At 33.5% G+C, this 26,847-nt stretch overlaps 2 protein-coding genes across 5 annotated transcripts in view; one reads left to right on the plus strand and one right to left on the minus strand.

Moving 5' to 3' along the window:
* The window catches only part of LOC115218250, a 34,864-nt gene extending 15,297 nt beyond the window's left edge, over positions 1–19,567 (plus strand). Inside the window, exons 3-9 of the mRNA XM_029787999.2 lie at positions 467–561; positions 4,848–5,011; positions 7,344–7,463; positions 8,525–8,688; positions 9,818–10,021; positions 15,714–15,806; positions 19,365–19,567. Coding sequence (XP_029643859.1) covers positions 467–561; positions 4,848–5,011; positions 7,344–7,463; positions 8,525–8,688; positions 9,818–10,021; positions 15,714–15,806; positions 19,365–19,502 — 978 coding nt within the window. The 3' untranslated portion in view covers positions 19,503–19,567. The remainder of the gene's footprint in view (positions 1–466; positions 562–4,847; positions 5,012–7,343; positions 7,464–8,524; positions 8,689–9,817; positions 10,022–15,713; positions 15,807–19,364) is intronic.
* The window catches only part of LOC115218260 (coiled-coil domain-containing protein 34), a 138,926-nt gene that overhangs the window by 19,689 nt on the left and 92,390 nt on the right, over positions 1–26,847 (minus strand). For 3 of the 4 annotated variants that reach the window (XM_029788012.2, XM_029788027.2, XM_029788019.2), the window contains 2 exons: positions 26,338–26,707; positions 22,637–23,187 (listed from right to left, as the gene is read on the minus strand). In XM_029788012.2, coding sequence (XP_029643872.1) covers positions 22,637–23,187; positions 26,338–26,699 — 913 coding nt within the window. In that variant the 5' untranslated portion in view covers positions 26,700–26,707. Of the gene's footprint in view, positions 1–19,593; positions 19,761–22,636; positions 23,188–26,337; positions 26,708–26,847 lie in introns of those variants that run through there. The other variant, XM_036502496.1, reaches the window with a different exon arrangement.

Here is a 26,847-nt window from a genome sequence, read left to right on the forward strand (position 1 = left end):
TAAATGTGAAACAAGGCGGGAAAAAATAGTACTCAAATACTGGTGGTAGATTAATATGTTTTGTTACGAAAGCCTCAAAAGCATCACAAAAATATCACAAATATCTGCTACTCAGAGTTTCACATTCCCGTTTGTCGGGCAGTTGTGATCCACAACTGCTCAATGAACAGGAATGTGAAACTCTGAATAGCAGTTTTGGGGGATATTATTATGATGCTTTTGCAGCTTTAATAATAAAGTATATATATATATATATATTTATATATACACATACACACACATATTATGTGTCTACTTACTTTTCAGATGTATATTAGTAGACAGTACTTGTTGGGTTTTGCTTGAAAATTATGGTTTTCATTACAATAAATTCTTATTTCACTATTGTAACTAGAAAAAATTCATTTTTTTCACAAAAATAATACAGGTCTATAAAACGTATGCTGTCTATATTTCATTCATATAGGAAAAAGAATGGCAAGAGGAACTAAAAGTTGCCCTTGAAGAGCTGGCTAGGAGACTTGCATGTGAAGAAGAAGCAAGGCAACTTGCTCGACAAAGGTACTAAAGGATATTTATATATTCCAAGCATACATTGTATATGTATGTACATATATGCATGGGCACACAAGTATGTGTGTATGTATGTGTGTATATGTATATGTGTATATATATATATATATATATATATATATATATATATATATATATATATATATATCTGAGCTGAGTGGTTGATCTTAGGAAAGGGATCCAGCTGTAAAAATCCTGCCAAAACAGTCACAACAGAACATGCTTCAACACATATATATATGCATTCGGCAAGATTGAAAATTTGTTTGATCCATGACACGGCATGGACCCTAAGTAAGGCATGTGTAAAATTTGAATGAAATTGGTTGGGTAGTTCTTAAGTTTTAATGATGCACACATACAGACAGGCAGACAGACACACATTCTTAGTTTTATATATATATATATATATACTAGGCAGAGATTCCCAGCGTTGCCTGTGTTACATGCAATTGAAGAATTAGAATTTTCTGTTATATTTTCTGTAATGAACTGGAATATCTGTTTCGAATTTCATCAAAATTGCAGATGAGGGCTATTTCCCTCTTTACATGCCCCCCCCCCCCCTCCCAATTGTAATTGTGCTACATGTATCCCATACTACTGATTTTTATGCGCATATTCCAAAATTCCAGTCTTATTTAACCTGTTAAAAGATTTTGCTCCTGAAAAACGAAGGTCATGGAGCTCTAAAATGTGAGAGTTAAGGCCCCTGTTGGGGGTGGGCATCTTAATGTCAACCAGAGAAGTTGAATTGTTGAGAATCTTTTTAACTTGGGTCTTATATCTATTGTTTGAATTTGTTTGAAATAGGAAATATATGTTCACTGGGTTTGTAAAAGAGAGCAAAGCTACAGGAAACCAAAAGACAAATGATCACAATAAGCAGTCAGCTACAGTACCCTAGTCGTTACCACTCCCAATGTAGGATTCCTCATCATCCAGGTGACAGGCACAGCCATAAGATGCATTACGAATCTATAGCAATTGGAAGGGCGTGACCTAACTGAAATCAACATTAACAACTGTGTGACGTGAGGGCTAAGGAGAAATAAAAGTTGGAGTTTGCAAATGACCACTATACTGATACGTAACTGGACAGAATAAATTTACAATCTATAAATGTCTTTGAATAACCAGTCACTCATCTGGGAAGGCCTTGAAATCAATGTTACCATCTGGGGACTATGTGTAGGTAGGTGGGTGTGTATGTGTGTATGGGTGTATATATGTATGCATGTATATATGTGTACATATTACATGTACATCTATCAATCTATCTATCTATCTATATATATATATATATATATACATCTATACATAGATGTATATATATATATATATTATATATATATATATATATATATATATATATATATATATATATATATATATATACACATCTATACATAGATGTATATATATACATCTATATCTAAAGAAATACATCTATACATATACATGTATACATATACATCTATCTATATACATGTATATATATATATATATATATATATATATATATATATATATATATATATATATATATATATATATATACATGTATATAGATAGATGTATATGTATACATGTATATGTATAGATGTATTTCTTTAGATATAGATGTATATATAATTTAAAATAATAAGGGTGAAAAATTGAATATTAATTTGATTAATATGAATTGAAATCCCGTGGTGTAGCATATAAGACCATAGCGGATCTTCTAGCAAAATGTATTTCCACTGTTAATGGTTCATACCTCTTATATAATAGTTTCACTTTAATAATTTTAGTATTAAAGTGAAAGCATGTGATATTACAATAGAGAGATGTTTTTGTTTCACTTTTAACATGTAATACTGAAATAGTGGAGAAGATATGATATTGCTGTGGGCTCACCCTAGGAAAAAAGTTAAAAATTTTTTTTGTCCATGACACTACATAGACCCTAAGTAAGGTATGTGTAAAATTTGAATGAAATTGGTTGTGTAGTTCAAGTTTTAGGGATTCACACAGACAGGCAGACAGACACACATTCTCAGTTTTATATATATATATATATTTACAAGTATGTCATATTTTCTCTTGTGTTTTTATTTAATCCTGAAAAAAAAAATTTGTATATACATATGAATGGGCTGGGCAAAATTCAGAGAGCTACTATATTGGTAACAATGGGCTTCTCCTTTAGAGTAAAACGCAGATTTTATGATGCCTGTGTACAAACAGCTAGGCTACATATGCTACATGAGAGTGAAACATGGGCTGTGACTGCAGAGGACATGCAAAAGCTTGAAAGAAATGAAGGCAGCATGCTCCACTGGATGTGTAATGTCTATGTATGTACGGCAGAGTGTAAATGTTTTAAGAGAAAAGTTGTGTATAAGAGGCATCAGATGCAGTGAGCGTGAGAGAAGACTAAGCTGGTATGGTCATGTGGTGTGTATGGATGTAGAGAGCTGCACAAAGAAGAGCTGATCTTTAACTGTGGAGGGAACTTGTGGAAGAAGTAACCTGAGAACCTATGCCACATAAACACAATACAGACTCATATACAAACATTTTGTTGTGTAATCCAATTTTGATTACACAACAAAATATGACATCAACATGGTTATTCCTGGAAGTTAAGATTTTTCGTGGGGGAGGGGGCATAGAGGAAACTGGAATTGAGATGTTGATATTTATTCTAAGTATATTAACAATGTAACTGAAAAGGTGCCTAGAGAAAGTGGAAATTTATGTGTAGCCTTGATTCACATAGAACTTAGCACCCTATACCAATGCCTGGTAATACATATACATACAGACATATATGAATAGCTACATGTATTTATATATAAAACTACAGAATAAATAAATAAATAAATATATATATATATATACAAAATGAGAAAATGGAGAAATATATCTAAATCAATCATCAACTATCAGATAATACCCAATCAATACTTTATTAAACCACTACACAATAGCAATGATATTAAACATTAATATAGTACAAATATAACAAGACATAGAAATAGAAATAGAAATACATTTACATTGTAGCTGACAGTTGTTTCGGCCGTGAAGACAGGTATGTCTCATTTAACCTATTAGCCATATAAAGCAGGTATAAATGAGACATTAACAAGAATATTTCACGGCCTCTTCAGAGATTTTAATGCAAGTATGAGTACAAATCCTAAAAAATTTACATATAAATATAAATGTGTGCATACACACTCATATTCTTACATATATATATATACACAATAATACAATATAAACAATATAGATCAATATACATCAACAAACACAATAATGTTCCATATTGAACTCCACAGCTCCTCAACCAACATCAAGAAACCACAACAGATACACTCACACTCAAAGCAGGCATATATATTAAACAGTCCAATATATTAAAATGTGTCATTTCACAAAAAGTCAATAAAATTAATATCACCACGACGGTTATTGTGTATATATATATATGTAAGAATATGAGTGTGTATGCACACATATTTATATTTATATGTAAATTTTTTAGGATTTGTACTCATACTTGCATTAAAATCTCTGAAGAGGCCGTGAAATATTCTTGTTAATGTCTCATTTATACCTGCTTTATATGGCTAATAGGTTAAATGAGACATACCTGTCTTCACGGCCGAAACAGCTGTTAGCTACAATGTAAATGTATTTCTATTTCTATTTCTATGTCTTGTTATATTTGTACTATATTAATGTATAATATCATTGCTATTGTGTAGTGGTTTAATAAAGTATTGATTGGGTATTATCTGATAGTTGATGATTGATTTAGATATATTTCTCCATTTTCTCATTTTGTATTATTAATTTACGGTAAAAATAATTTAACCTTTGCCCACATAATACAGTAGATGAATTAATTGCATCGTAATTTTTAACATTTATGTATTAGCTTTGTTGGGTACTTCTCTAGCAGTATATTGGATATATGTTATCCCATGGAGGGTTGAATTTACAACCCCTATCTCATTTTATATATATATATATATATATATCCTAGTGAAATAAATAGGGTTTACAATCAAATGTGAGTATGAATGGATTCTGAAGTGAGGCAATGCAGAAAAAAGGATATTCTATCCAGAAATGTAACAAAAAGTTTGCACTGATCCATGAGCATAGAGTGCTATTTTATCCATGTAACCAATTTCCATCAACATACACATACACATTTGCATATATTTACATTTTGTTCATACATATACATAAACATACTCATATATTTACAACAGGGAAGAAGAAAGGTTAAGGCAAATTCAGTTACAAAAGGAGAAAGAAGAAGAAGAATTAAGAAAACAATTAGAAGAGATTGAACGACAAAAAGCTAGGAAGATTTTACAAGGAAAGAAAGATATCAGTGGACAAACAATTCTACATCATATGGCTGGCCATGCAGGTATTTTCTAAGATTTTGGTTTTTCCTTCTTCCCACAAGTTTTCCTCCTTCCCACAAGTAAAATTAAATTTTACCTTCTTTCAAATTTAGAGGTTTGAAAAGCACCTGTTCTTGTTGCTGTATGGGTTGTGTTATATTAAATGACTGCAACTGTATAAAATTCGTGTTGTGTGAATTATTGCTATTATTGTATATAGTATCAATTTATAATAGTATGTGCTATGTCATTTTATTAGGTATTAACCAGTGATTTGGGATTTCATAGTGTATTTGTTATGTGTGTGAATTGTATTATTTTATTGAATGGTGATAATTTAGAGCATGTTTTGCATATGGAAAATGTACTGACTAGCAGTATAACCCAGCCTTGCCCGGGATTAAGTTACGATTATTAAGCTAATCAAATTCTTTATTTCAAACCAAACTAAGTAATATAGACGTCAAATTTGGGCGAAATCCGTTGAAATTAGTTATATTATATATATTAAATATATATGGGCAACAGACATGAACACACATACACATACGTATGTACGTACACCTATTGCATGTTTTGTGCACGCATACATGTTCATAAACAGAAATGAATGGAAAAAATGTTGTTAAATTTGTAGATTAACACTCGCACGATTTTCACTAAAGTATATATACTAATGATTATAAAATATAGTGTGTTTCAAAAACAAAAAACAAAACATTTTACATTTTATTTTTTATGAACTTCATAACTTACTCTCTCTCCCTCTCTCATTTTGTCTTTCCCGTGAAACTCTCTGCCCCCTTCTTCCACTTTTCTTTATCTTTTTTTTTTTTTGTTGTTAGACGCCATCAAAAAAGGCAAGGCTGATATTTTTCGTGGCTAAAAGCTATGTCTGAAAATAGATATTTACGCTACCCATGGGTGCCTCGGGGGTGGGGGGTGGAAATAAGTTGACAAAACCCAGATAGGATGTTGACAAATGTCCTCCTAAAATTTGAGCGACATGCGTGCTAATTTGTGGACATGCATAAATTACAATCATGTACACACACACACACATCCTGCCTTTTATAGATATGATTGTGTTTAGTATTGAATTCAAAGTATCTTGTGTAGGATGTTGGCTGAGGTTAGCAAGGCTACTTTTTGTATGGGTTACATGTTTTTGTTAATTCTTTTTGTCATACCAAGTGCTCCAGTTATTATTGGTACTGTTTTCATTTTTATACTCCAGAAGCAGTTTATTTCAGTTTTGAGATCCTGTGCATTAACAGTTTCTCCACTGTCTTTCTGGATCAAGATATCCCTAAGAGTACAGGTCTTTTGTTCCAGATGTTTATAATGACATCTGGATGGTTTGCCTTGATCTCCTTTCAGTGTGAAAAGACATGTCCCAAATGACTGAAGCCAAGTTGTCATGTATTATGTTTGGTGCGTGTTTATCACATTTCTTATCTGTTTTCCCACTGAAGTGGCACATATAGCCCAGTGGAATAGTATATGACTTAATTATGTTTGTTTACTATTAGTAGTAGATTGACTGAACCATTTGAGCATAAATTCCAACATTTCTTCTGGCTCTTTACATTCCATGTTCAAATCACATTGAGGTCAAGTTTGCTTTTTATCCCTTCAGGGTTAATAAAATAAAGTACAAGTTGTTAAAATACAGTATTAGAGTCAATACCATTGACTAAATTCATCCCTTCAAAATTGTTAGCTTTGTGCTTAAATCAGAAAATAATAATAATAATGATACATAATGATAATTTTCTGCTATAGACAAACAGCCTGAAATTTGCGGGGAAGGGGGTTAGTCGACTACATCATCCCCAGTGCTCAACTGGTGCTTACTTTATCAACACCTGAAAGGGATGAAAAGTAAAGTTGACTTTAGCAGAATTTGAACTCAGAATGTAAAGATGGATGAAATGCTACTAACCATTTTGTCTAGTGCTATCAAATTTGCCTGCTCACCATCTTAGATAATAATAACAATAATAATAATGTTTTCAGATTTTTGGCACAAGGCCAGTAATTTTAGCCCAGTGCTCAATTGGTACTTATTTTATTGGTCCCCAAAGGATAAAAGGTAAAGTTGACCTTGGTAGAATCTGAACTGAGAATATAAGATGGATGAAATGCATTTTTTTTTCCATTGTGCTAATGATTCTACCAGCTCACCTCATTAATCACAACATATTTTACTTTACAAGAATAAATTCACTTTGCTACATAAATACACAACTTCAGGATGTCTTATCCAAACACATGTAAATAATTTATAGCAATTGAAGAACATTATTTCATCAATAAAAACATTTTACTATTATGTTCCATCTATAATTGTAGGTGCTGACTTCTCTGAACTATATGATATGGTAGAACTATTGGCTGACAAAGACTTGAATTACAGAACACCAAGAGATGTGGCAATGGAAGAAAATATTGAGGAAAATATTATCGAAATTGGTAACTATGTTTGATCAGTATTTTATATATTTAGCTGGAGTAACACAAATGATAGGATATCTGACTATATGACTTTCTCTGATTGATTCTGTCTTTGTTCTAGGATTAAATCTTGTTGGTTTTGAATTTTCTTTCATCTTTCTAGGAGTGATGAATAATACCAGTCCTGTAATGAGGCCTATTTGATTCACTGTATCCTACCTTACTTCTGTAAATTTGTGATCTAACACCAATGTAAGAGTCATTCTTTATCATTGGCAACAGTAATCACAGTGTTATCATGATCATCTATATTATTTGTTTTTTGGTTATTTATGAAGAGAATGGATGACAAAATCAGTAAGACATTGAACAAAATAACTTATTGTATTCAGCTATTTATGTTCTATGTTCGGATCTTGCTGGAGGAGGAAGAGTCATTATTTAACATTCCTTTTTCCATGTGAACATGAGTTGGATGCTTTGACAGAAACCAGAGGACTGCACTGAGCTCCAATGTCAAGCTTTGGTGTGATTTCTACAGCTGAATAGCCTTCCTAAAGACAACCATTTTACAGAGTTTACTGGGTACTTTTATGTGGCACCAGCATTAGTGAGGTCACCAAGTACTGAGTGGGTTATAATAATGGAGGTTAAAGTATCATAGAAGGACATGAACAGGTGTCTTAAAGAGGAGAATACATAACTTCCCTAGCTGGAAAGAAGTGAGAGATGATGAGGGCATACCTTCAAGGTACACAGTGAATATGAAAGAGAGAATAGGGATAGAGGAATAGAAAGGGTGGGTGGACTGTTAAGTTCACAAGAGTGTGAAAAGAGTGTGACAGATGATTAGAGATAGGGATTGAGGTGAATGCAGTGAATATCATATTGGGGATGGGAGAGTGAAGGAAATAAGTGTGGATCAGGGAGAAGAAGAAGGGACAGTAAGGACTCTGCCAAGTCACCACCTTAAATATTACTTTAATTAAATTAACTTTAATTAGAAAGTAGCTTCAATCATGAACTCTTATTATGAATCATTCAAGTACTAAGCTCATAAAATTCATCTTCTTTTGCAGATTCATATGTGTCATCTTTGATGATAGAAGGAAATGTAGCCCCTTTGAAACAGCTGTTGTTTGATGGCTACCCTTACTTGCAACAAGCGATTGACATTCTGCCATCAATAAGTGAACTTCCAGAAGAGAGTCAAGCATTCATCAACTCCATAGCAGATACTCAAGTACGGTTTACAAATATCCTTCAAACTTATAACTGATACACATTTCACACCTTCCAAATATTCCTCAGGCTCATGGCTGATACACATTTCAAAATATTGATTTCTTATATGAATGTAAAGACAGATGTTACTGTTATTTAGTTTATCAAGCCTTCAAGGGATGAAAGGCAAAGTTGCTTTTGGTATGATTTGAATACATAATGTAGAAAAATAATGTAAATCATATAGATCACTGCTCTAACCTTTCAGTTAACTCGATATCCCAAGATACCTTTATATTTTCAATATATTGGATGAACTTATTGACATCCCTCTGTCTCTCTTTCGGAGAGGCACAAGCACCTACACACACATATACACACACGGCAGTAACTTCCACCTACCAAATTCAATCACAAAGCTCCGGTCAGCTTGGGGCTATAATGAAAGACACCTACCCAAAGTGCCACGCAGTGGGACTGAACCCGAAACCATATAGCTAGGAAGGAAGCTCCCTAACCACACAGCCATGCCCGCGCCTACATATGAAATGAATATGGTCAGGAGATTTGTACAGTGCTTTTTTCAAGGATTTTTCAAGTATAAATTTCTTGTAACTAGATAAAGACTAATGCTCATGATTACTTCATAACTTATTGATTTTGAAGGGATAAAAGGTAAAAGTTAACTCAGAACCCAGATGTATCATTGTTCTGCCGTTTCAGCCATTTCCATCATCCTGGCCACTTATATATAATAATATTACAACTTGTAAATTTATAGAAGCAGAATTAATAAGGGAAAATTCTATATGGATGTTCACCTTACTAGAAACAGCTGCCAAATCTTTCTGACATAACATCCTCTTGTCTTAAAATAAAGTCATATTGGATGATGTAGTACTAGATAAATCAGGAAAAAGATTTGATGGTCAAAACTGGAATACCTTTGATCATAAGTCCACTTGATCAAGGTTGACTTGGAGCTAAAATATAATAAATCTATTCAATTATCAAAATCATCTAACCAAGAGAATTATGGCCAAAATAAACCCATAAATGTTAAATTGAAACTAAAAAAGTTAAGCTTAAGAAAATATAATCAAAGAAAATATATCTACTGAAATTTTTGTTTTACAATTTACTTTCAGGATAAATGTGAAAGCATTTTTAAAGCTATCCAAGAAGGTGATGAAGAAGGATTTCATATTTTGCTTGATTCAATGCCTGAGTTGATATCATGTAAAAATGCTAGAGGTCAGTCTTTATTACATGCAGCTGTTTTACATGAGGAAACTGAAATGATAAAACATATACTAGAAACTTCCCCTGAGAGTCACAAAGCAAAAGACAATGTAAGAAATATTTTTGGCAATTCTTTTTCGGATGTTATTTTTTAAAATATATTTCTGGTTTCAGTTCTCTGATATTTTACAGCTATGCTTTCTCACTCCCAAATTAAAATATTTTAAGAATTGTAAGCTAAAAGGTCAAGTCCATGGTAAACAGAATGCAATAAAGTAAAATTTCTTTATTTTATTTGTGAACATTGTTGGTTAAGGTATGAATGTCAGAAGTTTTAGTTTCCAAAATTTGACAAAAATTTGATTTTTGATACTCATTATATGAATGAAATAGACAGAGCTGAGCTAACAAAGCAACTCTAGGTGGCTGCCCTACCTGCTAGAGAGAGCAGCCAAATTTCCTCTGAATCACATCACCTTACTGTCATTAAAAAAAAAAGCAAGAATATATTGAACAATGTAGTTCTAGATATAATATGTATGATTACTATATGTATATTATACAAGATGTGTACAAACTAATGAGAGAGCTTCATCTACTTGAAATAGTAGTAAAATCTACCTCAACTCACACCTTAATATCTTAAAAAGGTAAGGATACATTAGTTAATGTAATCCAGGGTACATTATACATACAAAATATAAAAAAGAGAAAATACATAAGATGGCGCTGACTAGAATGTCTTTGATCATTGATCTGCTCAATTTGGGCCAATTTGAGACTAAACAACAACATTAGACTACTAAATAAAATAGTGTTTTGCTTGCTTTTAATTAAATAAGTAAAATCAATATGTTCATCACATCATTATTCAGCATAACAATCACCAAATTACCATTTCCAACATCATCACTAACCTTTATAATCAGAGACTGAAAAACATTTGTCCTTATCTGTTGTTATTTCCCAAACTGTATTTTATGTCAAATGACATTGATTCAGATGTTATTTTTGGGCTATGTCCCCGCTACTATCTACTATTGAGGTTGTTGTAGAATTTCACTAATCTCAATTCATCTATTCTAGTTACATGTCTAAACCAATGCAACAACACTTTAACTGCATGTATTTATCCGATGTACTTACTTGAGGAAGAAATCATACATATATATATATATATATATATATATATATATATATATATATATATATATATTATATATATATATATATATATATATACATATACATATATATACATATATACATATACATATATATATATATATATTATGTGAAATAGAAAGATGAATAATCTTGTAGTAGATTAATCAAAAGTTTAACCGATACCTTAGTAGCAAAAATCACAGCAGTAAACAGCACGGTTGGAGGTACAACCATCTGGCGTTGCAACCGTGCGTTGGTGCGGATAATTGAAATTAAAACATTATTGGTGAATTGAAGAAATGGTTCAGCTCCATTTCTTCAATTCACCAATAATGTTATATATATATATATATATAATATATATATATATACATACACACACAAACACATATACGTACATACATACACACATACATAAACACATAAATACTTACTTATGTACACACATGTATATGGCTGTGTGTATGTGTATGTTTGTGAATGTGTGTGCGTGTGGACAATGCAGAATCTAGGGATTGACGAATGGTTAATAAGGGCTGTACAGGCCCTATACAGAGATGCCATCAGTAGGGTTAGGATTGGAAATGAGTATAGTGAAGAATTCCGGGTAGAAGTAGGGGTCCACCAAGAATCAGCCATCAGCCCCCTCTTATTCATCATAGTCCTCCAAGCAATAACAAAGGAATTCAAGACAGGTTGCTCCTGGGAACTCCTCTATGCTGATGATCTGGCCCTCATAGCAGAATCACTACCGGAACTAGAGAAGAAACTTCATGTCTGGAAGCAAAGTTTAGAATTGAAGGGCCTTAGAGTCAATGTTGCAAAGACCAAAGTTCTAGTAAGTAGGAAGGCGAACACATCATACACCATGATCCGTTGGATATATAATGTCAGTGTGCACACATAACAGAATGTAAGCACCCTGAGAGAAATGTTAGACATAAGAAGAATTGGATGTGGAGTGCAAGAGAGACGTTTGCGTTGGTATGATGATGTACTGCAGATGGATGAGGAGAGCTGTGTGAAGAAGTGCCACTCTCAAACAGTGGAAGGAATCCGGAGTAGAGGGAGACCCAGGAAGACATGGGATGAAGTGGTGAAGCATGATCTTCAAATGTTGGGCCTCACAGAGGCAATGACAAACGACCAAGACCTCTGGAGGTATGCTGTGACTGAAAAGACCCGACAAATTAAGCGAGTACACAGCTGTAACCTACACCAGTGACGCAAAACCAGCCCACTTAAAAGTACCTTGGATTGTAGGGCGATATGCCATACTTGAGGAGACCTACTGAGTTAAGTACATTAACATCAGCAATATCAAAATCAAATCAAATAGAAATTGTAGTTGTAACCCCCGTGCTGGTAGCACATAAAAAGCACCATCTGAACGTGGCCGATGCCAGTGCTGCCTTGACTGGCTTCCGTGCCAGTGGCGCATAAAAAGCACCATCTGATCGTGGTTGATGCCATCAAATGCTTTTGCTGCCCTTTGAATTCGCAGCTGTATTTCTGTATCAAGATTCACACCATTTTGAACAGAGCTTCCAAGGTAGATGAAGGAGTCGGCAACTTCAAGTAACTTACCTGTAACAAAAACTTTAGTGGGGTTACAAACAGTACCATAGTTGATGCATTACAACTGGGTTTTTTTCAAGTTGATAGCCAATCCAAAATCATCACAAGCCAAGTCAAATGCAGATGCAAGAGATTGCAGACCTGTTTCGGAATGACTGACAAGATCGCAATTGTCAGCATATAAATGTTCCCTAATGAGTGATGTAAAAAACTTTGTTTTGAATTTCAGTCTGGTCAGACTAAAAATATTCCCTGTTATTCGATATTTTATGTAAATATCCTCCTTAGAGTTTTGAAAAGCATGTGACAGCACAACAGCAAAGTATATTGCAAAAAGAGTGGGTGCATCAAGGTCTCCTTGCTTTACTCCATTTTCCACAGCAAAAGATTCAGAGAGCCTACCACCAAAATTAACTCTAGCTTTCATATCTTGATGCAAAGCCCTGACCATGTTTACAAATTTCTCTGGGCAACCTATTTTCCTTAGAATTAGCCACAGAGCATTTCGATTAACAGTATCGAATGCTTTGCTCAAATCAACAAGGCAATGGTATTGAACAAGATTCTGTTCAATGCACTTTTCTTGTAATTGTCTGACAGTAAAGATACAATTAGCTGTGCCCTTGGAGGAATGAAAACCACACTGAGACTCAGACACTATATTTGGAACTATGAGGGTATTTAAACATTCTAACAAAATGTGGGTAAGTACCTTTCCAACCACAAACAAAAGCGAAATCCCACGAAAATTACCACACAGATCTTTTGGCCTCGATTTATACAAGAAGACTGAAATGGCATCAATCCAGGCCTGAGGCACTTTCTCAGTTCTCCAACGGTGACAAATTAATATATTTAAGAGTTCAAACATTTTGTAACCCCCATATTTCAAGAATTCTGCACAGATTTCATCAGACCCTGGAGACTCATTGTTATTCAGCTTATTCACAGCTAAATAAATGTCATTTAGAGTTGGTTCAAATGCCATCTCTTCTATAACTGGAAGGTGTTCAATTCTTTCTATCGTCCTCATGTCAACGGATGATGGTCTATTCAAAAGTACAGAAAAATGCTCCACCCAGCACTTATGAATAGAAGCGGTATCAGTCAGAAGAAAACATCCATTTGCTGTTCTCACTGGAGCTATTGAGGAAGATTTGGGGCCATATACCTCCTTAACATAAGAATACAAACCCTTGACATCATTTCTATCAGCTGCTTCTTGTGCCCCTTTTGCTCTATCATTCCACCATTCCTGTTTAATTTTCTTTAGCTCAGTCTGCACTTTTCTTTTCAACTTACTGTAAGTTTTGTTTGAGTTGGGTTTCAAGGACTGAGAAAGAAGTGTATTGCCTAAGTTTTGTTTTTATAAAAGTAGATCATGAATTTCTGCTGATCTATCTGAGAACCAGTCACTGGACTTATGTGATTTAAATCCCACTGACGTACTTGCAGCCTGAATTACTTTCGGTTTGAAATCTTTCAACAGATTGTTTGGGTTAAGATTGATACTTTCTATAGCATCATAGAATCTTTGAAAGTTACTTGATAATTTAAAGTTTGCAACATTTAACTTTTTGGGTACCTTAGGACCAGACTGTCGATTTTTAGGCATTATCGAAAAATTTATTTTTCTACGCACTAGATGATGGTCAGTCCAGCTCTCTGCTCCTCTCATGGCCTGGACACTAGAAATATCTTTCATATCACGTTTTCTAATCAGAATATGATCTATGAGATGCCAGTACTTAGATCTTGGGTGCATCCAGGTGGTTTTATATTTATTTTTCTGCTTAAACAGAGTGTTGGTGACAACCAGATTATTCTCAGTATGAAATGTCAAAAGAGCTACTCAATTTTTATTACATTTTCCAATCTCATGTCAACCTAAAAGAAGCCATGAAACAGTCCTTTCCAACTCTTGCATTGAAATCTCCCAATATGACCAGCTTGTCAGAAATTGGTACTTTCCTCAATAATTGTGCTAGGTCATCATAAAACTGTCCTACAGTTTCATCAGAATGGAACATTGTTGGTGCATAAATACTGACAACGATAAGAAACCTACCTTTTGTCAGTTTAATACAGCATGACATGATCCATTCAGATATACCACTTGGAAGCCCTGCAATGGAGGATACTAATGTATTCTTGAGAGCAAACCCAGCACCAGATTCTCTACGCTGACCCTTAGGTAGGCCTCTCCAAAAGATAGCATATCCATAAGTAGGTTTATTTACATGACCCTCACCAGAGAGACAAATTTCATTCACCGCAGGTAGTTCTCAGGATACAGCCATAAAGAAAGGATCAGAGTATACAAAGGAACCATGAGGAAATTTGAAACTATTATACATAACGATAGGAATGGGATTTGCCCACTCTATAGGAGCAAGTCATGTGTATACATACACATACTTTATTCAAATTATATTGAAAATAGAACGTATATGCAGAGTATTGTGTGTGCGTGCATGTAAAAGAGAGAAAATAAAAAATAAAAGCAATAATCTCCATAGCTGGAACAATATTCCTAAATTATTTTATAATGTTTGCACAAATTAGAACAACTTATCACCATATCTACCTCCCCTCTCTCTCTCTTTTCCTCTTTCTTGCCTTCTTTCTCTCCCTCTCTCTTTTCCTCTTTCTCTTTCTCACACACATACACAATGATTTGAAGATATCCCTGGTCTAAACATCGCTTGGAATTCAAGCAATAAAATGGAAGTGTATATATGAATGGGAAGGAGAGACTAAGAACTAATGTTAAGATAATAAGCCTCCACCACCTCCAGCATCATTACTATCATAATTATTGATTTGGATGGTTCCATTTAGCTCAAATTCAGTCATAAGTTGCATTATAAAAACAGCAAACAACAGCAATTAGCAAAGTAGCTGCATACAGCTTCTCATTCTGGACATACTGAGACTGCAGATAATAACAAATGCATGAGATGTTATTTCAGAACAAGTACTGCAGTAACTGATCTATCAACAAAGATGATTATTTTAAGATTATTGATACTTGTTTGTTGTATCTATTTTTTTTAGGTTCATCGCACACCAATACATTACAGTTTTGGGATATCAGAAAGCTTAATGAATCTTTTCCCTCAAGATGACTCAGATTTTGAAGTTGATGCGGTAAGTTATATATTAGTGTATCCAAAGAAATATGATAGAATTCTTGCAAAATAGAATAATCAATTCTGGAGTTATGGAAACAGTGATGTACCTGTTTAAATGCCTTTAAACTGCTTAGATGCAGTTATTTGTTATGTATTACTATGCTCTAAATTTATATTGCACTAGTGACAACTTTTATCTTTTTCCCCTTCAGGGTCAATAAAATGATGATAGTCATATACTGACAAGCATATGGTCTATCAAATTAACTATATCCATTCCTAAATGATTTCTGGCTATGTTTTAATGTCAGAATTAATTTATTGCTTTCTTGTAGTGACAGAATTGAGATCTCTTTTCAAAAAATTTATTAACAGAAATTGTAAGCTTTATATCATCTTTGAAAGAAAATCATATCATTAGTGTTATGGACTTAATATCCAAATCCACAAGAATCCCTTTGGCATTTCTAAACTATTTTCTCAAAGCTCAAAGCCTAAATCAGTCACAAGAGATTACCATTTCAATAATGTTTCACTTACTGTAGGAATACTGTAATAGATATTGAAACTAATATTTTAAAATTCCAGATATTCTTATCACCAAAATTTGATGTTTGTTGACCTAACATTCGAGAATGCGTTGTCAACCATGAATTCTCCCTCTCTTCCACACACACACAATAAAGACTTAGGAAATATTTTGATTTAGATATAACTTAGGCTTCAAAGAATAAACCAGACAGGCATGTGTGAACAGGTGACAGACTAAATGAAGAGTTGGAGATCATCCTCTACTATTCCATTAATTACTCTTATTTATTAATTTATGTGGTTTCAGCTGACTCAAGTTTGGACATTACTAAATCTATTTGATATATTTTTTAATATTTCTATAAAGGAAAATAATATTTGTTTTGGGTTCATTGCATTAAAGACTCATCTTCATGATGGATATAGAATAACAAATTAAATAACTTTGCTAATTTACACTGATATTTCCAAATATAAATGGAATGTGAGCATGAACCATAAAGACTAAGAGACAGACCGGGAAAGACCCAAGGAAAGGGGCAGTGAAGAGCAATAATATAAAGTAGCTAGAAGAGAAGCTAGACATTAAATATTGATATACTTAACAAGGGAGGGTGCAGCCAAAAGTAAAAAGTTAACTAATGTTCTATAAAGGTATTCAACATACAAGAGAAGAATGAAATGCCATTGGAAAGGAGTGTGTAAGGAATGATAATGGCACACATGTTCTTACTGATGCCAAAAAGAAAGACAGGGAATTACTATTACAAGAAGTTTAGTTGCAAGAAGAGAGTGCATGGGGGAAAGAGAATCTTTCCAAAGTAGACTCAATAGAAAGATTAGCCATTCAAATTGACAGCAATATGTTGGCAAGTGCAGTTAAGGATTTGAAGGCAGGAAGGTTGTCCATCAGAGTAATTATGGAATGGAATAAGCTAAACAAAATCTCTCCTGAGTAAATAAAAAATAATGATAGGGATAATTATTTCTAATTTAGGTGCAAGGCCTGATTTTTTTGGGGTGGGGAAGAATCTGAATGTGCCAAAATTTGAAACTATTATTATTATTATTATTATTATTATTATTATTATTATTATTATTATTTTTAATTATTATTATTATTATTATTATTATTATTATTATTATTATTATTATTATTATTATTATTTCCATTTCTCTTCTCAGAGCTCTCAATATCACATTCTCCAGTTAATTCTGTAAGAACAGACAACAACCAGACCAGTAGTCAGTAGTCTCACAGGGTCTCTTTTCACAATACTCAACACCCAAATACAAATCTCAAGATTCTCAGTGTCCTCAATAAAGCAGTTTTCTGAGCATGTTCTACTTTCATGTCAATCCCAATTTCTCCAACAAATTTTTCAAACCTAGTAGTTAATGCTCCCAATGTCCCTGCAGCTACTGGGATGACACTTATTCTCTTCATTGCCCACATTCATACAATTTCATCTTTTAGTGCCTTGTATTTCTCAATCTTTTCCAGCTCTTTGTCACCCACTCACACATTGTCAGGTATGGCAGAATCTGTGATCCTGGTTTCCTTCATCCCTTAATCCTCTACAACAATGTCTGGTCTCCAAGCATCAATCGCTGAATCATACTGAATTGTAAAATCCCATAAGATCTTCTGCTTGTTTTTCTCAGTGATGCCTTCTGGTTTATGCTTGTATCATTTCAATGTCCTTTCAAGACTTCTCACACAGTCTCCAGTGAGCAAACTTCACCATGTTATCATGCCTCCGTTTGTATTCCTTTTGGACCAGTTTGCTAACTCACTCATGACATGTGAAATTGTTTTGTTTTTACTGCTATACATCCTACAAAAGGGTGATTCACTACTCTTATCCATTTGGAACTTAGTGTAATTAGTTCTCAAAGCTTGTTCATGGGTACTGCATATCAATGCCTCAGTGCATCTTTTCAGACCACTATTTCTTAGCCATCTCCAGATGTTGGTCTTGTCTTTCCCTTCAATTTCTCTGAGGTATTTCCTATGCATCATTTTCATTTTCCAGCTCTTCAATCTTTGTTCTCCATCTTGTTTCTTAAATTCTTTTGGGTAAGTTGCATTTTCACTCAGTGTCATGTTGCTCTTTCTAATAGCAACAAACAAAGGTTTGATATACCATCCCAGACTGTTTTCCTCATTGACAACACAGACCTAGAATCTAATAAGACCTCTTCCTCCCTTGTATCTAGGTAAACACAGTCTATCAGTATCGCTTTTAAGTTGCAGTTCCTTGTTCACTGTCATCACTTTCCAGGTTTTTCTATCCATTCTCTCAAGCTCAATCTTTGTCCACCTAACAACACCTGTGCTGTATCGCATCACGGAGACAACCCATGTATTCATTGCCCTGATCTTGTTCTTTCCCTTGAGTTTACTTTCTATAATTAATTTGGGTATTCTGAGGTATTCTCGCCTAAAACTTTCCTTCATCTCATTATCTCATTCTCCTTGATTTTGTCATACTCCAAAATACCCAGATACTTATATCCATCCACCTCAACACCATCAAATGACACTACTTTGCCTATTTTTATGATAAGCATGCCACACTTTATAATCCCAAATTTCATCCCAATATCTTTACTGAATATCTGCTGTGTTGAGACCAGACCATTTATTTCATGTTCGATCTTACCAAAAATTTTAAAGGCATCCATATAGAACAGATAATTTAACTTTTTCCAAGGTGTATCCTGATGTCACTTTCTATATTTGTGTGAGGGGTATCATACAAATCACAAACACGACAACAACAACAATTATTATTATTATTATTATTATTATTATTATTATTATTATTATTATTATTATTATTATTATTATTATTATTATTATTATTATATTTTTAGTCGTAGATGTAGTTTTCTCTACTTTGTTCGTTTCAATAGATCAGAGAATAAAGACAGTTCTTTAAGCCAGAATATGAAGAAGACATTGTAAGTGAGAGGAGTCAACAATCTCAACAAATTACTTATTATGCAATAATATTTTTTCAATCTTATTTTTCAACAGTTGAACAAAGCACCAAAAGATTACTTAGAAGACCCAACAGATATCCTTGCTTTAAGGAAAGAAGATATGATTGCTCCTGATAATGTAGTAGAGAACTTAAATGCAGAGTTTGATGATGCAAAAAATGACAGTGACTGAAGAATGTAGTTAACGGTTACTCATTAATATGAATGACTAAACAAATAAAATCATTCCAATGAAACATAAATTATTTTATTAATTATTCTACTGGGTGATTCAAAAGTCTCTTTGTCATTACAACTAACATTAGTTCAGGTCACTTGAGCTTCATATCCCTTTAGCATTTAAACTGGACATATCCAACCTAAATATTCTACCTGTTCTATATTCAAACCAGCTAAAACCAGACTCTCATACTTACCCTACAATGTCATTCTAAAAATGAAAAATCACATCATCAAAACCTTAAGGCTACAAGATAATACATGATTAATTCAAAACAATGTGAATAAATAAGTATTACCTTTGACCAAGTAATCTGAATGCTATAGTTAATGTACATCTTATTTCTCCCTCACACAGCCTCCATCAATCACCTCACTGCATTCATTAATAGCCACCTCAACTGCAGTCTCCTCCACCAATGACTGCCACAGCTTAGAGATTCCAGGATAGCTGGTCTACTGCCCTACCATCCAATACTGCCAACTGTCTGGATTGCCCCAGGCAGTTGAACTACCATTATAGTGCACCATTTTTGGACAATGAATATTCTCTCATCTATAACCCTTTAACATTTGAGCTATCAAGCTCAAACATTCTACCTGGTTTTATGTTTGAACTGGCCAGATTCAGCCTTTCACGCTTACTTTACAATATCATTCTAAAAATAAACAGTCACATCATTAAAATCTTGAAACAACAAGATCGTGCATGATCAATTTGAAACAATATGTATCAGTAAGTATTACATTTTATAGAGTAATCTGAATGCTAAAGGGCTAAATAACATTTTCTAGAATATATAAACGAGATAAATAAGTCAAAATATATTCACAACAAAAAAGCAAGAATACTGTTAAAATGCAGAAAAAGATTGTAGCAAAGTAAAAAATTTTTTAAATCGTGTCATTTAAATGCGAAAAGGACTTCTGAATGACTCTGTATAATAACTAAAAATAACATGAAATTGTGAGATATTTTGTAAACTTAAGAATAGTACACTAAACTGATAAATTATTTGGTATAGTTTTGCAACAGGAAAAAAAAAAATGTGTGTGTCTGTGTGTGTATAGCTGTCTGTGAATACTACATAAATCCTGAAGCAATTCATAAAAATTTATTATTTCAATGTTTTTAACCAGTTTCCATTTACACATACATGCACAAATCTCTTTCTTTCCGTCTTTCTCCCTTCTAAACACTATTTTTATTCACTAGCAAAAGTTTTAAAAGAGACAGTTTATTTCTTGGAGTTAAATGCCACTCCCAATGCCTATAATTTCTTTATTTTGTGTACATTAAAACAAGAAAAGTCATGTGCGTTGATCTTTTATTATACAAATAAAATTTCAGACCTTTGATGAGTATACTTACTGAAATATTTCTTGGGTAGCAATTATTGTGATTTGTTTTGGTAAATATTACAATAATGTTAAAGAGAAACAATAATTAAAAATAATAACCCAAAAAAACAAAATGAATAAAAAGCAAATAAAAATTATTGTGCTATATCCCAAATTTATCAAGTGCACATTGTTAATAACATGAGAAACAAACTTCTGCTTTGAGTACATAGACAGAAGATTTCCAGCTCTGAGCATGGAGAAGCTGAAGGCAAGTATATTTGACAGGCTACAGATCAGAGAACTCATGAAAGGCCCACATTTCCAAGATTCAATTTAGAATACTAAGGTAGATGCATGGTCTTCATTCACTTTGTAAGAAATTTTCTTGGAAGCTATAAAGCAGATAACTACTTTGAACAAGTAGAGAACATGCTCTCTTCTTTCTATTGACTTGGCTGGATAGTAGGAGCATCAAAGTGCATTACCTCCACAACCACTTGGATTATTTCCCAGACAACCTTGGTGATCGAAGCGATGAACAAGGTAAATGATTCTACCAAGATTTAACAATTATGGAAGAAAAATGTCATGGACACCGGGAAACCCATGTGATGGTAGACTACTTCTGGACCTTTCAACATGATTGCTCTGGGGCAGCTCCCCACAGGAAGTTTCTGAGATGCTACTTCTGTGAGATGTCTGAGTAAATGAACATGGTATCACTGGTAACTTTCTATGCTTGTTTTCATCCATTCTATGGATGTAATTTAATCATAAACATATTCTTTATATGAAGCCACTTTTTTTTTTATCCAAAAGGTGACAGTAAAGATTTGTAGTTATCAATCCTTGTGTCCAATTGGTTGTTTGTATTGCAATTAGTGGGTATAATATATCTTGATAACCAGAGCTGATGAAGAAAAACTGATGGTACATTTAGAATCAGCAACCAAAATTTACCTAAAAACAAGTTGAATATATCAGGTGCCAAATTCTGTGTTCTCCTGCAATACTGACTTTTATGTTTTTATATTCAAACCAATATTTTACAATTCCTACATTTTCTGCAGATCATTGACAACCTCTGTAAGTGAACTACTCAGTGTGTGTATGTGTGTTTGCGTGTGTGTGTGTGTGTGTGTGTATGTGTTTGTGTTTGTGTGTGTGTGCGTGCATGTGTGTGCGTGCATGTGTGTGCATTGGCATGGAATAAACAAAAATTAGTTCTGAGTTGTTCTTTTTAAGATCGACCTGTCTTTCACCCCATGTAAGATCAATCAAATAAGTACCAAACGATGTACTGGGTATGATATAATCAACTAAAACCTTTAAAAGCAGTGCCCCAGCATTGTCATAAGTCCATTAATTGAAATCATTTTATTGTTGTTTGTTTCAGTCATTGGACTGTGGCTACGCTGGGGTACTGCTTTGAATGGTTTAGCTGAACAAATCCCCTGGCCCTGTACTTTTGGAGTCTGATACTTATTCTATCAGTCTCTTGCTGAACTGCTAAGTTACAAGGATGTACAAAAACAACCACCAGCTGTTAAGCAGTAATGAGAGTGGGGGACAAACACAAACACACACACACACACCTGTATCTGAGGCCATGTGGTTGCAAAACAAGCTTCTTAATCACTCAGCTATACCTGCACCTAACTGGTAAAAACAAATGATAATAAAAAGACTACTAATCACAAGAATTTAATATTACAATTTAATACTGGTATAATTTAAACTCACCTCTAAGTTTGCTTGTTTTATTATTAAGTCTGTTTTGTGACACATTATTACCAGACTTATTTATTTTTTCACACCATTCTTTATACGTTTCTCTAGCTTTCTCTTGACGTAGTTTGTGTAATGATTCTTCTTCTTTCTTCTTTTGGGTTTCAATCTTTTTTTTAGTTTTCTCAAGCATTTTCTTCTTATCAAGCCACTGTTTAAAGTTAACTTCAGACTTTTCAGCAATTTCTTGTTTTCTGACAGCTTCCTGTTTCTTCTTTTCAATATATTCTCGTCTTTCTTGACAAATGTGCAATCTTTCTGCTTTAGCTTTCTCTTCAAGCCACTTATACCGAGAAAGGTTAATTTGGATTTTTTTTTCTTCCAAAGCTTGTGCCTCTCTGATTTTGGCAATTTTCTTCATTTTCTTTTGTTCTTCTTGTTTGATAGTGATGTCTCGTTCTTCTTTTATTTTCATAAGTAACCACTTTTCCCAAGGTGTCAGGGGACGTGGTAATTTTTCATTGCTTGATGAGGGACAAACTGATTGACTTCCACTTGGGACAAAACTGTCAAAGAATAATTAAAGAAATAAACATAATCAAGTTTAGTGCATAATATTTTTTAATATCTATAATATCATTACAAACTGATTTTGCTTCCTTTCTCTGAGCAATACTTCATTTTCAGTCCAGTATATATATTAGCATGGAATATTGAAGTAAGTTGTTTTACATCGTTATATTTTCTTAACCCTTTAGCATTCAAACTGACAATATCTGACCAAAATATTCTGCCTGTTTTATACTGAAACTGGCCAGAGCTGGCCTTTCACCTCAACCCTACAATGTTATTCTAAAACTATGTAAACACATCATCAAAATCTCAAAGCTATGAGATAATTCATGATTAATTCAAAGCAAAAAAAATAAACAAACACACATTTGACAGAATAATCTGAATGCTAAATAGTTAATGCTGACTAAATTACGGTATGAGTACCATAGTTGTCAAACTATGGTGCACGTGTTTTTGTTTATGTTTGTGAAGAAGGTCATCACTTTCTGTAAAATTTTTATTATTCTTTTTATATATGTGAGGTATGGGGGAAGGGTATCTTTTCAAGTCGGCGTAAAAGCAAAAGAGACAGAGAGAATGCAATTGGATCGGGAAGGTTCTTTTGAAGTTGGTGGGCCATCTGTGTGTGTGTGTGTTTGTGTGTGTTTGTGTGTATGTGTGTGTGTCACTGAAGCCATACATACATACATAACAACCTGCATGTGTGTCACTAAAGCCATTCATACATACATATATAACCTCTCTCTCTCTTTCACTTTTTCTCTGTCAATCACTCACACATTCACTCACTACAAAAAGTGAATTTAAAAATTTCAGTTATCTCTCTCTCACATACACACACAGCAGCAACATTACTCTGTCTGTCTCTTCACACACACTAACAACAGCACTTCACATACACGCCACACTTTCTGTCTCGCACACCCCATCAAACACACACACACACACACACACACACACACACTCTCTCTCTCTCTCACACACACACACACACACACACACGTGTGTGCATGCGCACATCAATTCTTCCGATTCACGCCAATTTCAAAAGGACTTCCCTCATACAATCGCACTTTCTCTGTCTCTTTCACTTTCACACTGACTTCAAAAGATCCCCGTTCCCCCAAACCTATATGTAAAAAAATAATTTTTTTTTACGGAAACCTACGATCATCTTCACAAATGTAGATAAACACACATAGTTTATAAGTGACAGTTATGTGACCAGTATCGTAAGATCGCCATCGCCATTAATGCTAAATAACTTCAGTGGGAACTGAGATCTGTTTTACATTTTACTGAGCAGCAAGGGAATGATGTTCTTATCTAACAACTAAAATGAAAATCCTTATTCTTTGTTTGTTTGTTTTTTTTCCTATTTTCCGGTGGTAAAAAAGGGAAGATAAAATAAATATGAAACTACTGAAGCTATAAAATATGTAATTGTTATTAAGTATCCTATGCTCAAAAAAGATAAATAGAACTAATTACTCAGTCATTTTGAACCCTGTAATATTTTTTTGTACTGCCTTCAGGAAAAGAGCACATAGTTTCTAACAGGTATTAACAACATAAGAGAAATGAAATAGCTAAAATCTAGAATAAAACCTGTGTAACTGACTCAGTACATTGATAGTTTATTTCCTGCTTTAGCTAAGAAAAGCAACAGATCTCTAAAATCTACAATAGTCTATGTCATTATAGCCATAACACTCAAATTATTCTGTCAAATGTAAATCACATTGTTTTGATGATGTGACTACTTTTAGAATGACATTTTTGGGTAGATATGAGAGGCTGCATGTGGGTGGTTTGTACATAGAGCAAGTAGAATACTTAGATTGGATATGGTCAGTTTAAATACTAAAGAGATAAATTATTGGAAATTATTCCTTGAATTAGTAAAGTTGTTGATTTCAACTATAGAATGTACAGATTCAATGTTGGTTAACAGGAGAATATTTTTTTCATTGCTGGTGCCATGTAAAAAGCATCCAGTCCACACTGTAAAGTGGTTGGCACTTGGAAGGGCACCCAGTTGTAAAAACCATGCCAAAACTGATCTCACTTGTGCTCGTGCCACGTAAAATGCACTGTCCGCTCTGCGGAGTGGTTGGTGTTAGGAAGGGCATCCAGTCATAAAAACCATGCCAAAACACATAATAGCCTGGAGTAGTCTTCTACCAGGCTGGCTCTTGACAAACCGTCCAACCCATGCCAACATGGAAGGCAGATGTTGATGATGATGACCATGATCATGATGAAGTTAGCATGTATGTACATGCATACACACATGCACAAATTTTTAATCTTACCACACACTAACATCTGTCAACTGAGTTTTATTGAGCCATGTCTTTACAACATTTTAAAAAACAAATAATATACACTGGGAAAGAAATAAAACTCTATCCATTAGTTGGACATGGAAAAATTTGTGCTTCTTTTTGTATCTACCCTATTTTGTTTAGTTCCCACATATTGTTTCATGAAAAACTACAATATTTCATCTCCAAATAGTAATTTTCCCCATGATAGCTGTAAGTAATAAAGTTGTCATATCATTAAAAATAGTCCACAGAATCAATGTTCCTAGCAATGTTGTTTAATTTCCTAATACAAAGTGTGATTTTTTTTTTCTGATAGAATATGAAAATACAGAAAATAAAAGGTGTCAGTCATCTCAACAGTATAACAAATGTTTCTTTTTCAATACAACTCCTATCTCTGTCTCTCTCATTTACTCTCCATGAATAGTACATATACTCTACAACTGAAACATTTTCCTTGGCTACTTACCCTCCAGTACAAATAGAACAAACCAACTGAATAGTTACCTCTATTGCAACAAAGCAAATTGATTTTTTTGAACAGATGTTACATGAAATGATATGGTTATGAAATTTTTTGAAGTGAAAAAGTCAAAAAATTACTGTTGTGATTAGATTACTAAATTCTACTTAGCTTAAAACTCCTTAGAGTTAACAAACATTTGAGATATATTTGACCATATTCATTGCTGTTTACTGTTGTGAATAAAACCTCTATACTGATCAAATATGTTTGACACACATTTGGTCTGTTTACTCACAACACTGTTTTCACACACCTACTACAACATATTTAGAGAAAGCTCATACCTGGATCTCTCTTCATCAACATTTGAAATACAAATATCATGGAAATCTTTCGATATATCTTCAATGAAAGAGTTTCTACTTTCTTCTTTTTCTTTCAACAACTCAGAGAACATTTGGTTTTCTCTCTGATTTCTAGGTTGCAACAACTCATGACTAAAACATACTGTGTTTTCTCTTCTATTGTGAAAGTTCTTCTCTGATATTTGGCCATCTTCAGATTCATAGCTGTCATGATCCAATATTGATAGTAAAGAAGCTGTTGAGCCAATTGAATCTAGAGAATTGTTCCTTTCTCTTACATATTGTAATTTCATCCAATCTGGCTTGGTAACAGTAGTTGTTACAGGCTGAGGGCGTGCCATCTAAATCACTGAAAGAGAGGGAAAAAATCACAGTAATTATAAATCTTCTGAACCATTTTAATATGATTAAAACCTAGCATATTTTCAATCTTCAAAATTAATAACAAAATGCAAAAGCATGATTAATGACAATAGGTTGGAGTATAAG

The sequence above is a fragment of the Octopus sinensis genome, linkage group LG1 (genome assembly GCF_006345805.1).
Source record: "Octopus sinensis linkage group LG1, ASM634580v1, whole genome shotgun sequence".
NCBI classification, from domain to species: Eukaryota; Metazoa; Mollusca; class Cephalopoda; order Octopoda; family Octopodidae; genus Octopus; species Octopus sinensis.